Source organism: Peromyscus californicus, unplaced genomic scaffold (genome assembly GCF_007827085.1).
Source record: "Peromyscus californicus insignis strain IS unplaced genomic scaffold, ASM782708v3 Scaffold_13__1_contigs__length_99412109, whole genome shotgun sequence".
In the NCBI taxonomy this organism is placed as follows: Eukaryota; Metazoa; Chordata; class Mammalia; order Rodentia; family Cricetidae; genus Peromyscus; species Peromyscus californicus.
In genome coordinates this window covers 89,043,493-89,061,702 of record NW_026294424.1, presented here as the reverse complement: position 1 = coordinate 89,061,702, position 18,210 = coordinate 89,043,493, and the positions used below count along the sequence as shown (strand labels likewise).

At 38.8% G+C, this 18,210-nt stretch overlaps 1 protein-coding gene across 1 annotated transcript in view; it reads right to left on the bottom strand.

The window, feature by feature from the left end:
* The window catches only part of Cfap299 (cilia and flagella associated protein 299), a 498,813-nt gene that overhangs the window by 67,293 nt on the left and 413,310 nt on the right, over positions 1 to 18,210 (bottom strand). The window contains exon 4 of the mRNA XM_052735435.1: positions 13,911 to 14,053. Within this exon, the coding sequence (XP_052591395.1) occupies positions 13,911 to 14,053 (143 nt within the window). The remainder of the gene's footprint in view (positions 1 to 13,910; positions 14,054 to 18,210) is intronic.

The window sequence follows — 18,210 nt, the reverse complement described above, 5'->3', positions numbered from 1 at the left end:
TACTACATTTTTATTTGAATACTTTAAAACCCTTCACTGCTACAATTAAATCAATTTAATCATGTCGCTTACTCCTGTGAAGGTACCATTCAGTTCAGAATGCTAGTGTCTTACTGATGTATTTGATTACTTTTGCATGTGTATTCATCTGGGATATTTGTCTGTAGTTTACTTACAATGTCCTTGCCTGGCTTTGCCTTCAAAGTAATACTGGCCTCTTAAAATGCATTTGGAGTTGTTCCCTTGGCTTACATTTTGGAAAAGTTTGGGAGTGCAAGCCTTTCTTCTTTAGTGTTTGATAGACTTCACCAGCAGTCATCTATTCTGAGCTTTGTGTTGTTTGGAAGTTTTGATTCCTGATTCAGTCTCCTTATCTGTTATTGATATAGTTAAAATTCCCATTAATTCACTTTTCAGATCCTATGCTTACAATAATTTGTTCACATCTAGACTATCACAATTGTTGGTGTCTAATTACTTATGTTAGTCTCTTGTACTGTTGTGGTATCAACTAGTACTTCTTCACTGTCACACAAAATTTTTCTGTTTTCTAGTGAAGGTTTGTAAATTTTATTTTAAAAAATAGCTATCTTTTGTGTTTTCTATATAATTTATCTATGTTTTGATATTATTTTCTTTCTCATGTTGACTTTGGGCTTAATTTATTCCTACTACACTTTCTTAGCAGTAACGTTAGTTTGGTTAGTCAAAATCTTTTTGTTTGTTTGTTTGTTTGTAGGTGCTTAACACTACACACATTTGGAATTATTTCTTCAGTGTCCTTTTGTTTTGGTTTCCATGGAGGTTCCATTTATTTGGGTTCAAAACTACTTTTTATTTCCCCTTTGATTTATCTTTTCTCCAATGTTTTCTTTCGGAAGTACATTTGTGAGTTTTGTCAAATGCCTATTGATTTCTATTTTATGTTATTGTGCCTGGAAAAGAATTGTGGCTATGATTTCAATTTTTTTAATTTGTTGAGATGATTTTTTGATGCCATATGATCTGTCTTGGATGGTGCATTATATTCATTTGGTAAAAATGTGTATTTTACTTCTTTGGGGTAAAGTTTTATTCAAGTTTATTTTCATGTTAATTCTCTGTTTGGATGATGTACCCATTTATAAATAGTGTATTGTAGCTGAAGTTTTCCTGTGTCCTGCTTGATGCAGCCTCTCAGACCCCAATAAACACACAGAGGCTTATATTAATTATGAACTGTATGACCATTAGCTCAAGCTTATTACTGGCTAGCTCTTACACTTAAATTAACCTATAATTCTTATCTATGTTTAGCCATGTGGCTTGGTACCTTTTCTCTATTCTGCTTTGTCATCTTGCTTCCTCTGTGTCTGGCTGGCGACTCCTGACTCAGCCTTGCTCTTCCCAGAATTCTCCTTGTCTTATCACAGCTATACGTCCTACATGGCTACTGGCCAATCAGCATTTTATTTATCAACCAATCAGTGCAACACATATTCACAACATACAGAATGACATTCTACAGCATTTCCCCTTTTCTGTCTAATCAAAAAGGAAGGTTTTTAACTTTAACATAGTAATATTATATATAATATAATTATATAACTAGAACAGTTATCAAGCAAGAATTACAGTTACAATATCTAGTCTATTTGTATTTGGCAAAATTAAAGAAAATATTTTATTTATCCTATTTTTGTGACTCTAAAGTTTCATTTCTAATTTATCTTTTATCATAACCAAGGAAAATTATGACTATAACTATCTAGTATTCAACTACATCAAAGACCCCAGAAGAATATAATATTACCTAAGTTAACAGGAAGTGCATTGTAAGCAACTTCCAAAATTCTAGAAATGACAGAGACAGCTGCCTGCCTGGACAGTCATCCAAAGTTCTTCTGCAACATTGAGGCATCCATCTTCAGCCTATAGGCCTAAAGTCTCTCAGTCACTTCTATCTGTGGCCTGTAGAAAATATGGCAGTCTCCTTTGGGAAGCAGGAACCTGAAGGACCATCTCACCTTGCAAAGTTCAGTGGTCACCTTCCTATGGGTCCTGCATGTCCAGTTTATACATTTTGTCAAGCAGTCCAGGCAAAAACAGTTTCTTGCCCAAATGGCTATTTTTGCCAAGAAGAAGGTAAACTCCATATGGAGTGTCTTCCTCTTCGAAGTAAATCAGTGCTGCCAGAAGCAGATGTGTCTCGTTGTCCAGGAAAGACTAAGTTTTTAGAACATTTTAAATTCCATATTCTGTAGGTCTTTGAAGTGTTTGAAGATTACCTACCTAACTGAAATATATCTATATATACCTAAAAACTTAACTAACATGACTATAAGTTTGATTATCATAGATGACAAATTATTAATCTGTGTTTCTCAACTACACATTATAATTTCAAATGAGTTGCACAAACAAAATACTTTAAACAAGAGTAGAAATATACATACAGTATAACAAAATTAACTTTAAATTTGTATCAATAAAGTTTATAGCAATGTAAAATATTTGTTCTATATTTCTATATCATATCCCCTTTCCTTCTTTTAGAAAGAGATTTCATTTTTAATCAACCCCCTTTTTTAAAAAATATAACTACTTGGCAATTGTAAGAAAATGTCTTTCTTGTTCTTTTTATAATCAGACTCCACTACCAGCAGGATATAAGCCAAAGTGTATTCAGAGGAATAAAATCTGGCAGGTGGATGTGTTTCATTTTGCAAAATTTGGAAAACTGAAATATGTACACCACACCATTGATATCTATTCAGGATTTCAATGGGCAACTGCTCTGAGTTCTAAAAAGCTGATTAAGTAACCACACATTTGCTAGAAGTTATGGCCATCATAGTTATACCTGCATAAATTAAAACTCACAATGCTCCTGCATATGTCTCTGGTAGAATGAAAGTTTTTTTCTTGTTACAACATGAAACATATTGCAGGTATACCACATAATCCTATACAGGCCAAGAAGTCATATAAAGATCAAATCAAACTCTAAAGGATATGCTAAATAAACAGAAAGGGGTTAAAAAAAACTCCCCATAAATAGATTACATAATGCTCTGTTAACTTTGAATTTTCTCAGTGTTAATGGGAAAGGAACAACAGCTGCAGAGAGACATTGGATAATAAAAAAAAACCCTACACAATTAAATCAGCCTATATACTTCAAGGATGTGCTGACCTCAGAATGGAAGCCAGGATATATGTTATATTGGGAATGAGGTTTTGCTTTTGTTTCTACAAGAGAAGAAAAGCTGTGGATATCATCAAAATTGATAAAGGTTCGATTTGAACAAGAGAAACTTCTTAATTAGGAGAGGTGATAGTTCATCAACCAGCACGATCATCCAATTTAAACTAATTTATACAACTAACAAACGCTTTTCATTTAATCAGATTTAGCTTGCCAAAAGTGAACCTCCCCAAAGTTAGACTTGGGGAAGGGATTTTGTTTTTGTCTTTTAGGAGAATGAAGGCTAAGGAGTCTGAAGAACACCAGACAAATGAGACATCTGAAGAAAAGGGACAAATCATCTAGGAAAAAAATGTCCTAAGAAAAAGAGTAAATTGGCCTACTGGTATATCACATATAAAATTTCATAAGTCTTCCTAAATGTTTGTTTCTGCTCTTCTACAGACACTTAATACAAATGGTCTTTATGTAGTCCCAGTTCAATTAAAAATTAAAGCTGGTTTTGGAGTTGGAGAATGGCTCTCTCCTTCTCTAAACCCAAGCATGTTTGTTAAAAGGAAAATGAAAAATCTCTGTATCATGTTAGAAGAGCCATCTGATATGGGACAGAAGAAAAACAAGATTGGGGACTATTCTATTGCCACTCATCTCAATTCTTTGGTTCTATTTTGATTCTTAAAACCTTTCTTAAGGTATGAATTTTATATTAAAAAAAAACCTGACAGGTAGGCTTTCATGAGAGTTTTCTTTACATTTCTAATGTGACAGATTTAGTAGTAGCAATGGCTTCTTTCTGCTTCTTCCTCTTTTTTTTTGTGTCTAGGAATGCTTTTATTTCTGTGGTTTTGATTGACAGCTGGTATATGGCATTTGGATGTGGATACTCTTTTCCAACATCTTCATCTGTCATCTCATTTACTCTGGGCCTGCAGGGCCTCTGCTGCAAGGACCGTTCCTCCTCTTTCTTTTCCCATCTCTTCATTATTGTTTTGTTTTGTTGCTGGAGACAGGGTCTCCCTACTTTTGCTCATTCTGGTTTCAAATTCAGGATCTTCCTGTCTTAGTCTTCCAGGTGCTTGGATTACATCTATATACGGCTATGCCCAAAGGCATTGTTTTCTTAAACAGGTATTGAATTTTTTGTTATTTTTTATCTATCTGAGTCTCTCTGTGTATGCACATGTGCATGCAGGTTCCTGAGAGACTGACTAGGGCACAGGATCCCCTGAAGCTGGAGTTATGGGTGGCTGTAAGCTGCCCATTGTGGATGCTGGAAACCAAACTCAGATCCTCTGGAAGAACAGCAAGCACCAACAGCTGAGCTGTCTCTCCATCTTTAAGCAAGCATTTAAACAATGTTTCTCCTTCTGTAATTTCTGGGGCACACAGTAGTTCTCTTGGTGGTATTCTACTATTTCCTTAGGTTTTCCTACTGTTCCTCACACTGAATAATTTCATAATGTTCCTGAAGTTTGGTGATTCCTTTTTCTATGTTGACAAAATCTACTACCAGGCCTATCCCGAGAAAAGTCTCCTTTTAATTATTTTGTTCTTTAGATTCAAAACTTTTGTTTAGACTTAAAAAAATAATTTCTGTATCTCTTTTTGAACTTTCATTAAGATATTTTCTGACTTTGTCCTGTCTATCTGTGTTCTCATACCTCACTGGGCATCTTCAAGATGATTGTTTTGAATTGTCTGGCGATCCAGCTCCCTCTGTCAGGGTGCTTACTGGAAATCTGCTTTGAGTCAATTGTGTCATAGTTTCTTGATTCTTAATGTTCTCTGAATGTTTGTGTTATTGTCTTCACATGTGAAGAAACAGCTATCACTTCCAAATATTATGGTGGTGTCTTGACTCAGACAGACACACTGCCCAACACTACTAAATCTGAGGCAATGTAAGACCATCCCATCAGAGAGCACTGTGGGATTGATGTAAGACCTTCCCATCAGAGAGCACTGTGGGACTGATGTAAGACCTTCCCATCAGAGAGTATTGTGGGATTGATGTAAGACCTTCCCATCAGAGAACACTGTGGGGTTGGAAAAAGGCATCCTTAACTTCTGTCAGCCCCTCCAGGGGACATCTGTTCTCTCTGTAGTTTTTACTCTGTTTCATAGAGCAACCTATAAGAGGACACTTGCCTCTTTTCCTTGTATGGTATACAAGTGATTTTCGCTATGTGGTATGCTATGTGGCAGAAGAGAAATTGGTCCCCAAATGGGAACCAGGGTATAAGGTTCCTTTTGCATCCATCCTTCCCTTCTGAAGGGAAACCTCCTGTTCCGTGCTCTCCCTGGGCTTGGAGAGCAAAACTGGTAATAGGGGTTCTTCCCTCCTCTTGTGTCCCTTCCTGGTTGTTCAGGACAGTGAATCCTACAAGCTGCTCACTACACAGAAGAAAGCAACCCAGAGTCAGCTTCAAGGGAGACACTCTATAAAGGCAAGGGGCAGGCATCCAGGACACACCCAGGTTTCTCTTTCCTGCTCTAGGGTAAATTACAACGTTAGACAATCTGCTCAGTGCTGGGCTAAACTGACCTTGGGGAGATTCTGACCCAACCAAGTGGAATTGTTTAGTCATGTAGAGGCGGCTGCTCTGTGTTGTGCTCCTCTAGATATTTCTACTTAGTTGAGTTAGGCATTCTTCTCAAAGGTATTTTGTCCTAATATTGTTACATTGGCTTTGGAGGAGTAAGAACTCTGCTCTCCTGTTGTGTCTTCTAGCTGAGGCCATTCTCCAAACAAGTTCTGTTTAAACAGATTCATTTGATCAATTTTCAGGTATTTTATGAAACCCGTTTCCTTCCCATCTTCTGTCTCCTTCTTTGAAAAGAATCTCACCTTCATTTTTCTTACCATTGTTCTTTCTACTTTCTTTCAATTTTCTTTCCTGTTTTTTGTTCATTTTCTGAACTTTCTTGACAGCATCACAGTCAAATGCTTTAGCACTAAGTTTACAATAAAACCCCAAATACTTGACGTTGAATATTTTCCCTTGCATGGATTATATTCAATGTGAGATTAGGGACTAGTAAGAAAGTATTTCAGCATCCAAATGAGTTACCTTTTCATTGTTTGGGCTTGCTTATTGTCTTATTTATTTAAAGGTAGAAGAAGAAAATGAAAAAGAAAAGATGGATTATATGATATGGCATTCTTAAGGCATCTGTCTTCTTAGCCATGAGAAGCAATTCATCTCATACCATTAAGTTGTAGCATTGTAGTAGACGCACATGCTACCAAGTGTAAGGTTTGTTCATGGATCATAGTTACCTTGCTTCAGGGCTTATCAGTTTCACACTCTCAAAATATGATTATATAAAGGTAAAAGTAAATACAAGTAAATATCAATAGAAAGTTGAAATTTCTGATTATTGAAAGAATAAAAACAGCAGGATAGGAGTTTTACATCCGTTTTACCAACCAAACAACTTTCTGTTTCTCCTTTACAAGTTTAAGAGTGGCTGGGGAAGGCAACCAAAGAATCATATTAATTATTCCTGGTTGCCAGATTTCGGGAGAAATGCAGCTAGATATAGCTCCTTTGGTCCTGTATTCATGGTACTAGGCATGAAAATCTTTGGCATGGCTGGGCAGTGGTGGTGCATGCCTTTAATCCCAGCACTTGGGAGGCAGAGCCAAGTGGATCTCTGTGAGTTCGAGGCCAGCCTGGGCTACTGAGTAAATTCCAGGAAAGGCACAAAACTACACAAAGAAACCCTGTCTCAAAAAAACAAAACAAAAAAAAGAAAGAAAATCTTTGCAATGGACCTGCTTCTAGAAAGAAGTAGCTCACCACAGGGCTGAGATTTTGTTTCATTATTCTCCAACTGGTTCTCGGACCCACACTAAAAGATTGTGCATTTGAGTGGAATTATTTAGGTCTTTTTAGACAACTAATGCTTTTATTCATAAAAGCAGGGTAAAATAAAGTATAGTCTACAGGCTCTTTTTTCCAAAACAAAAATCTTTAGGAGAAATTTAGTTTTGCAAATTATTACTCAGATTTTGAAATGATTTTTTTATGTGACAACTATTTCACAATACTGGAAAATAAAATCATATATTTTTCAAAGGAACTGATTACGTGTTGTATCATCCAGTTTTCTAAATTAGTAGAGATGAGACTCATTTAACTTATGTGTACTTTGGTGATTGGACTGCTGAAGTTTATGAAGAGGAAGCCCTTTGGTTCTCAGTTACTACTATGTTCCTTTTTCAAACAAACTGAAACCAAATAGGAACTCAATAGCAACAATGTGTCACCCTGAAACCTGTCATGGCATCGCTGTCCTCGTGCTTTAGTGCTCACAACAAAGCATGGACATGTCACGAATGATATAAAGTAACATGGAGGACAAAGTAGCATGGAACTGGACTGGCAGGTCATTCAGGGAATGGACAAGTTGAGGGAGAGAAACTTCACTTGCCTTGTGTTCTCTGGTGCAGAAGGAAGCCTGGCACTTTGAGTAAAGGATGGTGAGGTAGCTGGATTATTTAGAACCCATGAGGGGTTAATTGTAATCATCCCATAGGGAGGGTGGAGAAGTGTGCAGACGTGAGACAAGAGAGGAAGACTGACAGGAATCTTTCATTTAAAAATAGAAGCAGTAATTGTCTTAAGCCTTAAAAATAATTTACCTTTAGGCATTTAAATAGAATCATATAAATATTATTAACCAGGCTATTACCTAAATACTTTAATTCATTTTATTTTAGTTTTTTTTTTCATTGAAGTTCTGGAAGTATGAAGTTGTCTGTAAAGTTCTATGCTATCTGTAAAAGGAGTACGGTGCAAAATCTACTGTATCTTTAAGGTAAAACACTTTTATCTTTGTAATGCATTTATATAATTTTAAGAGAAAAAAGCATAGTCTTTTGAACTTTGTAGCCTAGAACAGTTTAAAATAAATAAAGCCAAAAGAAAAAAAAACTGACAGATATGCTTTCAATGTGTTGGAAATATCTCTGGGCCAACATCTCACACCTGTAAATTTGTCGTTTTTGTGAAGTGCATGTCTCGAAGCTTTCCTGCTGCCTACCCTCTAAGTGACCCATTGATGAGAGCTTTGCAGAACAGACATCTCCAGGCATTAACAAAAATTGAAAGTTAACATGGATACAGGATAAGCTATTTTTAAAAATCAGACTATGATGACAAATAATAATATAAGTATATAATTATCCCCAAGTAGTGAATACTATATCATGCCACTGAATTTACTCTACAGTAAAATTTATTTCAGTTAAACTCTTCTTAAATCATCTCGTTAATCCTTGTATGAACTGTATGTGTACTGAGCTCTGTTGGTTGTATATTTTAGCCTGTGATAAAATGTAGAATTTATATGCATGCAAAACAACTCATTATTGAATATGTAAGTCTTCTTGGGAATTTTGAAAGCAAAGGAATATTAAACAAGATTATACATTCTCTGTATAAAAATATAAAATTTAGTGTTACTAAATGGTAATGTAGAGTCTGGAAGCTTGCAATGATTTTCCTAATGTGGAGTGAATTGCTGAGACAAGCAGAAATAAGGGTCAGGAGATAGTAATTAATTTAGATTCAGCAGCAATGAGCTTTCTGGTGTGTGTGCATGTATGTGTGTGTGTGTGTGTGTGTGTGTGTGTGTGTGTGTGTGTGTGTGCTGTGAACCTATGTGTAAGCATGTTTGCACATGCAAGCTCATATGTGAGTGGAGGGACAGAGGCATGAGTGCTGTGGGAATTTGACTTTTTTTTCTTTTTAAGCAACGAGTCCAGAGAGGCCAGGATAATGCTGGCACCAGATGATGTGGATAGACATTCTACTATGGATTCATCAGGACATATTCAGGGATTTTTTTTTTCAATACAATTCAGTTCTACATATCAGCCATGGATTCCCTTGTTCTCCCCCCCTCCGGGCCCCCTCACCTTCCCCCCAGCCCACCCCCATGACCTCTTGGCTTTCTTCTCTGAATTGGCTCTGTGTTTCTTATTTTATAAGACCGTTGGTTACATCTACAAATGGCGTCCAACGTGGTGGCAAGAGTTTCCTGAGAAAAAAGATTCTAAAACGGAGCTAAAAACAGCTTCCTAATTGTCTCTCTCAAATGAACGGCAGCTGCCGGTTTGAGCTACTGGCGGGTTCCTAGCGTGCGTGCATGCTCGATCTGCAGTATGGCGGGAATGAGGCCTCTGCAAGTGGCACATTAAGCTGTGTGGTAGATTTAGCCTTTGGTAGTACAAAACAAAAAAAAGAGGTTTCTGGGCTACACGCTGCTTGGATAAAAGCATAGACCCACGATGGCTCCCAGAGCTGGCGGAAAACTACACCCCATTCCCACTTCCTTCAGGGAAAAGCCTCCCCCAAGGACTGAGATCAACCTGGTAGACTCAGTCCAGGTAGGTCCAGTCCCCTCCTTCCAGGCCGAGCCAAGCGATCCTGCATAGGCCCCAGGTTTCAAACAGCCAACTCATGCAATGAACATAGGACCCGGTCCCAGTGCCTGGATGCCTCCCAAACAGATCAAGCCAATCAACTGTCTCACCCATTCAGAGGGCCTGATCCAGTTGGTGACCCCTCAGCCATTGGTTCATAGTTCATGTGTTTCCATTCGTTTGGCTATTTGTTCCTGTGCTTTATCCAACCTTGGTCTCAACAATTCTCGCTCATATGAACCCTCCTCTTTCTCACTAATTGGACTCCCAGAGATCCACCCGGGGCCTAGCCATGGATCTCTGCATCCAGATCCCTCAGTAGTTGGATGGGGTTTCTAGTTATAGACAGTCAGAACATGCATCTGAGAATGGTGTGCCATCTCTGTTCTATCTTGAGTTTTACATGAGCAATAATACTTAGTGTTCATCTTGGATAGAGATGCTAAAATGAGCTAAGTATTGAGAAATTCAGTTTATCTGTGAAATAATTCCAACTAGATATTACAAAAAAAAAAAAAAAAGATGTGAACCATAGTTCAGACGACATGAATAGATTCTAAAAGTATCCTGGGACATAACTGAGGTTCAGCAAGTCAGGGCCAATTTTCCCTTGATGATCTTTTGGCTGAAGCCATAATTATAGACCACTTTTAGTTCTGTTCAGCACTCTTCCACATACAAAGCTGTGGCACATGGTAATTCTTACTCTCAGTGACTGAAAATGAACTGCTGGTTAAGTACAAAGGGTTATTTTCTGCCAAGCTCAATGAAAGGAGGAAGTGGCAAGGGTGGGTACAGGAAGGCCAACATTCCCTTGTCTCAACTGTGGACAGTAGGATTGCTTAAGGTTTTGAAAGGCAACCTCAAATTAGGCTTTGTTAAGTGAGACAGACATCTGTGAAAGAGGCCTATGACCTGACAAAGGCCAACAGGGAAAATGGCATCCTCACATGACTAATTCCAAACAAAATAGAACATTGGTTTAAAAACTCATAGTCTTTGATACCTGGTCTTGTATTTTTAGTTGTTGTGTGCAAAGGTCTCTCTGTAACTTTGGGTACACCAGTTAATGCCGCAATGGCTCTGCTTCTCTTTTTGTAAAAGAACAAAAGAAGTCTCTAACCTACAAGATTGCTGTAAAGAGTTAACGAAGGGGTAAGCATAAATTGCTTAGCAGAGTGCTCAGTTAATTTTCATCATTACTCTAATTGTCTTGTACCTTTGTTCCATCTCACCTTGCTAACCACGGTGGTGTGGCACAGTCTGAGGGAGCCTGGAAGCTAACACTAAGCCAACCCCTGTGACTGGACAAGAGGAGTTCATGGTAGAGCTAGTGGTATGACTTTGGGACAGCTATGAATGTGAACACCCAGAGGGACCTGATAACCCCCTTAACAGAGTCCGTCAGGTCGACGGCACTTGTGCTGTCATTTGAACAGCCGATCCTGTTTGAATCTGGTGGAGCAATTTAGTGCTAGGTGATGGTTGGCATGAGAATGAATGGGTCAGTGTGATGAGTCTTGAGTTTCTAGGAGACTCTTCAAGCCTCAGATATTGAACATAATAAAATTCCATCTTTCAGAAACATAATATAATTTAAAAATACATTGTGCAATACAAAGACAAAAAAATGATCTGTAGCTAGACCTCTCCAAGATGACTAAATTTACATGACTTCTTAAGAGATAGAAATAAAAAAATAACCCACTGAGAAAGTGGATGGGAGAAACCTTAATAGATATTTAAAAGGAAGAAATTCTGGGCAGTTAGTGAAGATGTCCAGTCTGATCAGCAAATCATAGCAATGAAAATGATAACCATAAGGAGCAATCATTTGTAACTTATCATAGCAAAGACAGTCAGGATAGTGAATATTACCTCTTGGTGTAGATAAAGGCAGGACATATCAAAATACTTCTTCAGTACATGTAGGTATAACCACTTTGAGAAGCAAAATGGCATTGGCTGTATACATTCTCTCTCTCTCTCTCTCTCTCTCTCTCTCTCTCTCTCGTGTGTGTGTGTGTGTGTGTGTGTGTGTGTGTGTGTGTGTATGTGTGTGTGTGTGTGTGTGTGTGTGCGTGCATGTTTTTGTATGACATGTCATGAGGATGTGTTGAGGACAGAGGTTGATGTCATGGCAGGTGTCTTCCTTGAGTGCTTTTCACATTATTTTTGAGACAGGTTCTCTCAATGAACCCAGAGATTGCCTATTGGCTAGACTGGCTGGTTAGCTTAGCAGGCTCCAGGGATCTGCTTCCCTCCCCATACAGGACGTACTACAGCTGCGGGCTGCTATGACTGGTGTATACATGCGCGCCGGGGATCTGAACTCTGCTCCCATTCTCACGCTGTAAGCACTATGCTGGTGAGGTGTCTCCCTAACACATGTGTAACTTTTATTCATCTTCCTTAAAAATCTATAATACACCTAAGTTTGTGTGTAAACACACATATAATTTAGATGAACTTTTCTCAACTAGGTTGATGATGTTCCTTCCAAGAGCCAAAGACCATATTAAAAACAAAACAAAACAAAAATCCAATCCAACAATGGGCATGCAAAGCCTTCTTTTGGGTTGTTGATCTGATTGTCCAAGAGACTCCCAGAACATTACAGACTATTTATGTTGACCTTGGTTGCCTCAGAAGTGGAAGTTATGTCCCTACTGCTAAAGACACCCTGCACTTAATTTCAGACACAGGGTCCAGAGGACCCAGAGCTGGAACTAACCCAAATGCCTCCCCACTGAAGACTAGCTTTCATGTACGTTTTCAAAGGAAGGAGATAACCAACAGCCCTACCCAACTCTGATGCCTATGAACCACATCAATGACCAGCACAATAACCCTATGGGTGAAGGAGTGGCATGCATACCTGATATGCATGATATCAGGTAGAAACTGATATCTCTCTTTTCAGACTTAACACCTGCTCAATCAGAGGGAAACCATACCTGGTACTAGAAACCTAGTCAACTTTCCAGGGCAAGTAAAGTCACAAATTTTGGAGGAGAATCTACAACCACCACTTTATTAAACCAGCATGATCCCTGAGGACATTCTAAATATTTATCCATTTACCTACAGATAAGTGTAGTCTTCATGCACCACCCTCATCAAGGGAACTTCTCTTTGCAATAGACAGTGATCAAGACAGAAAACCACAACCAATCAAAATGCAGAGTTGTGGAGCCCAGTCCCAATGTATACATCTATAAAACAACTCCCATGGCTAAGACTTATTGAACACCGGGGAAGAAGGGGCAGAAAGATTGTGAGACCCAGAAGATCTGGAAATTTGCTATAAGATTGTGTGTCCTATGAATGTCAGAAGCTACAACCACAGCCTCACCAGCAAGACTGCCTAAACACTAGCTTAACAAGGACAGCACCAGTAGACATGCCCCCGAGACTTCAACTCCAGACAAAGAACTACAGGCAAATAAGGAGTACTGAGAATGGAATCAATAGCCTTTCCCAGGGAAGGGCACACCAATTGGTTATCCAATACCAAATGGTCAGCCCTGAATGGATATACACAAGTAAATTATTCAGACCGAGCAGGTTATATTTAAGAATATATATGTATACATATAGGTACATAATATATAAATAATATGTGTGCATATATGTGTGTAACAACAATTATTGAAAAAAGAAGATGTGAACTGGTAAAGGAGGGCTATATGGGAAGGTTTGGAGAAAGGAGAGGCAAGGAAGAAATGATGCAATTATAATCTCAAAAATAAAAGAATAAAGGATTTTATATTTTTTATGACTGTATAGTATTCCACTGGATTTATGTACAATATTTTTTTTTAAAAAATCCATTCATCTATTGAGGGATGCTTAGGTTGTTTTCACCACTTGGTTATTATTGTGAATAGTGTTACAGTAAACTTTGGTGTATGGATGTCTCTTTATATGGATTCCATTACCTTTGGAAAGATTGATGGGTCACACTGGAGCTCTAGTTTTAGTTTTTAAAGGAACATTTATACAATTTTCCCTAATGGATGCACTAATTTACATTCCCACTAACTGTGTGAGGGCTCCCTTTCTTTCCACATTCTCCTCAGCATTCACGACATAACCGGTTTTGCTGGAGTGAAGTGGTATCTTCCTGTGGTTCTGGTTTGCAGTTCCCAGATGATTCATGACACGGACAGCTTTCCATAGCCAGGCTCACATTCTTGTCCTTTGTGTGTTATCATACAGGGCTCAACATGCAATATACAATAATTCTATGTCTTTGTCCCTGAGGTGTAAGAATTGTGTACAATTTACCTCATATCCGTGGGCCTTGGAAGGAGTCTTCTTTTTCCAGTAAAGTAAACTTCAAAATCTTCAGTTTTTAGTCTGTGGGCATAATCAATATATCCTGACACTTCTTGCCCGTGAGAATTTTTGTCACGAATGAAGATCACAGTCTGGTGAGAACAAAGAACAGGAAAGGAATAGAAATAAGGTCACTTGAGTGCTTTAGCTCAGCAGAACAGAAGCTGTGGCTAGGAAGCATTGCACATGTTCATTTCAAGGGCTGTATGTTTCACCCTTATGACTCTCTCAGGTAAGACAGTGTTATTTCTCCTTCGCAGGATCCGGAGAAGCAAGAAGCCTTAGATGCAGATGGCACATCCACAGTAACTTTGCAGCACATTATAAACAATTCAGGCCAGCATTCCTAAGAAAACTTGATTTTAAGCATTAAAAATATATGGATTTATTTACTTACCTCTCAATCTCATTATCTTTTTTATGGTCATCTGTTTATAAGAAAACTGAGATACAGAGAGAGGCTGAGTTTCTCAGGTCTCCCAGCTATCATTCAACTCATTCAATCTCAGCTGTCATTCAACTCCAGGCTTGTATTTCTAACCACTATTTCTTCCTCCATATGAACCTCTACATATCGGATATTAGAGCTATATAAATAGGTTCTTAGTACTATGACAATCAAAAATTTATTTTACAAAATCAAGTATATTAAACTTAAAGAATAAGTTGCACTCTTTAACACAATTCTCATCCATATTGATTCTTCACAAATCTACTGACCACGTTCTATGTGTTCATAATTTCTCATGGTAAAAGAATTGAGCAAATTGCAGGAATGTTAGAGTCCAGACCCTCTGAACTTACGTTTTGGTTATGAGAGACATCTGGACAACAGACAATGAAAACTGAAAGCCAGAGAAGTACCAGTGAATGAAAAGCACAGTAGAGCTAAAGATGAGTGTCAACACAATGATGTACAGGGTAGGCTCATTTAGGGAATGAGAAAAGGCCTAAAGACACAGATTTTAAATGAAGGACTTCAGTGATGGAAGCAAGCCATGGGAAGGAGCAGGTGAAGCCCAGTGAGCAAAGAGAATCTGTGGCACAAAGGCCTAAAGCATAAATAGACCAGTGGGCATGGTTGGATTGTAACTTTCACCCTTAAGATCCATAAGCATTCTGTTTGAGTTTTAAGGCAAAGCTGATATAAAAATAAAAAAAAAATACTATGTTCTAACTGGAAACATATGCATTTGTTTGTAAAGTGAGATGAAGTAGCGGAATTCTGTGGCAAAGTTCACTAGTTGGATAAGCCCAGGAGATCGCCTTTTCCTATTCAGCCATCACTGGGTTGTCACTTGTTGGGTCTCTGTGGCAATAAACTAACATAGTTGACCTTAGGTATCAGAGATTCCAAAAGAACAAAGCTAGAAAATTGGAGGGACATTTTCCCATTGAATCTAAGAAAAGGCGTTACTAACAATATCCCAGCTGCAGAATGACTGAGCAGAGCCGTCTTTCTAACAGTTGTGACTCTGCTGAGAGGTTACTTTGCCTGCCTGTTCTGGTTGTTTGGCTGCTGGGTACTGCAATCACTGTGCCGAGGAGGATACTGCTGCAGGTTCTTGCTACAAAAATAGAGGAAGTATCTGAGAAATTAATCTCACACTCCATTGATACATCAGGATGACCAAACACTTGCTGCTATTCCTGTGTGCAACTTGACATTATTTCAACCCATTAGTCCTTCGAGTTCCTCCACGGAGCCTGGTGGTGAGTAGTACAGATTTCTTTATGATGGGTGTTATTTTCTGTTTTTGCAGCATAAATTTTAAATTGACATCAACCCAAACAGACTTCCTGAGACTCTCATGCTACTCAACCAATAGCTTGACTTGCAGCTGCTCCTTAAACAGGGCCACGAGCGACAACTTCTAGTGTGTCATTAGCATTCCTAGAGGTACTGAGCCTGCCTTCATCTTCAGCACAATCCTGAGGGTAGATCAGTCATACTGAAACATAAGAGGAGAAAGACGGTCTAATGAAGTCTTCTATTTTCAGAATGAACCTCTATACCACGAAAAGAAAAATCTCTCTTCTCTCTCTCTCCTCACTCCCTCTCCCTGACCCCCCGTGTGTGTTTGTGTGGGTACATGTGTGTCTTTCTCTCACTGAGAAATATTTTGCCAGTAGAATGACAGACTAGATATATTATCCATTTTTTTTTTGTGGTGAAAGCAAATAAAATTTCTAGGTCAAATCAAAAACATAACTTCTGAAATACATTGGCAAGAAAATGAGGTTGTACTTAAAATGGAAAGACCCAAAGAAGACAGCAGAGCCCTGAGCCAGCTCTGTCCTGCAGGCACCTGAGTCATGACCTCCAGCCTGTCAGAGCTGAAGCTCTCTGCTCACATCTTGCCTCATGATAAATCTGGGGAATAATAAGGTTGAAAGCACAGCAGCGACTCCTACTACAAAAACGCTTGCTCTCATTCAGAGGCCTAATACTGGGGGTTTTGTACTCCTTATCTTATATAATCCTCTAAAAGTTGTGGAAGGTGGGTATGGGTGTAGGTCATGGAGCTGGGAAGGGAACTATGGCAGGGAACAAAGAGACCCCGAGGGAAGGAGAGGAAGGGAACAGAATGCATGTGACAAGAGTTCAGAAGAGGGTTAATGGGAAGGGAAGTGGCCAGCAAGAGCTGGGCAAGGACAGAGAGAGGAGAAGGGAAGCAGGACCAGCAAGGGCAAAGCTTGAGTAAATATGCTGTAATAAATGTGAAGCTCATTAATCTGCATGCTAATTGAAAAATAATAAAGATTGAATAATGTACAGGTAACATTATGACCCTTGTTTTTATCAGTGTGGGCACTAAGCATCCATGTATGCGCAGACAGCATAAGACACCTAAAGTTAGACTTGGGTTGGCTTCCTGCGGTGTCCATGTTCTTACTGGGTGTATAATGCACAGACAGATCTGATTTCAGGTGCTGGCTCTGCCATTGACTTGCAGTGCGACTCTGGTAAGTTACACTTTGTATTAGTCTCCTTTACACTAAAATGAGTTAGCCCTTGCCTCAGAAGCTGGTGTTTAAATTAAACAAGCCTGTTTTGCTGAGCACTCCTCAGTGCCTAGCCCGCAGGAACACACTAAATCAGTCCTCCCTACCTGTTGTTTTCTGACTGTTTCTGTTTCTGTGGCCACTGTGTTGAGACTGTGTTACTTTTGTTAGCGCCTTAAAGGTGAGGAAACGGACGCATCACACCAGCCTCCCTTCCCTAGATGTGCGTGGCTGAGGTAACAGTGCATGCCTCATTTCTTCTGCTAAATTTAGTCCTTCTCAGGGAAAAATTGAAGACATTTTGAAATTTAGATATAAATATGTCTTCAGCATTGCTGTACATGCATAGAACAGACCCAGCTGAAGATGAAGCTGTGATTCCGGCTCTTAAATAGCCAGAATAGGCCATGCGAGCCCCCTTGGGCTCACAGGCTTCTTCTGCCCGAGTGTGGCACAGCTCAGTAACAGACAGCTTTGTTGTTCTGAGCCTTGTATTGTTTAAGAACAACTGTTTAGGTCCCTCTGCTTGTGTTGCTCCTCACTCTTATTCCAGTGGTATTGAGGGCACAGTTCACATAACAGCAAATTCATCCTCAATTGTAAGTGCATAACTCAGTCATTTATTTCAGCAAATTCACAACATTGTGGCTAACAGTCCAGGTTTGGGTCATTTCCATGACACCAAGGAGATCCTGTGGGACAATTTACTAACATCCCCATCCTACCAGCCTCAGGAAGTCATGAATGCAATTACCTTTTCTGCATTTTCATAGAAATGAAATCATCAATAAATAAACAGATCTTTTCACTCTAATACCATTTTATTTTTTTGGTTTTTCAAGACAGGGTTTCTCTGTGTAACAGCTCTGGCTGTCCTGGAACTCATTTTGTATACCAGGGTGGTCTTGAACTCACAGAGAAGAACCTGCCTCTGCCTCCTGAGTGCTGGGATTAAAGGCATGGGCCATCAGCACCCAGTTTTTTAATACCACTTTTTAAAAATCACAGTTAATTTCCCAAAAGATATCTAAAAGCTATACTTTTTATAGTAAAGGGCTCTATTACATGATGTTACATTTATAAAAAAAATTCAAAATGTACATTTTCATTAGAACTCTTAATTCTCTCTAGAATTGGCCAAAGTAGAACCACAAATGCATGGAGGTTAAATGACACTTTTGAAGCTGTACACAATGACCTGAATTTCCTAGCTTCCTAGTCAGAGAAGACTGGTTTTTAATTA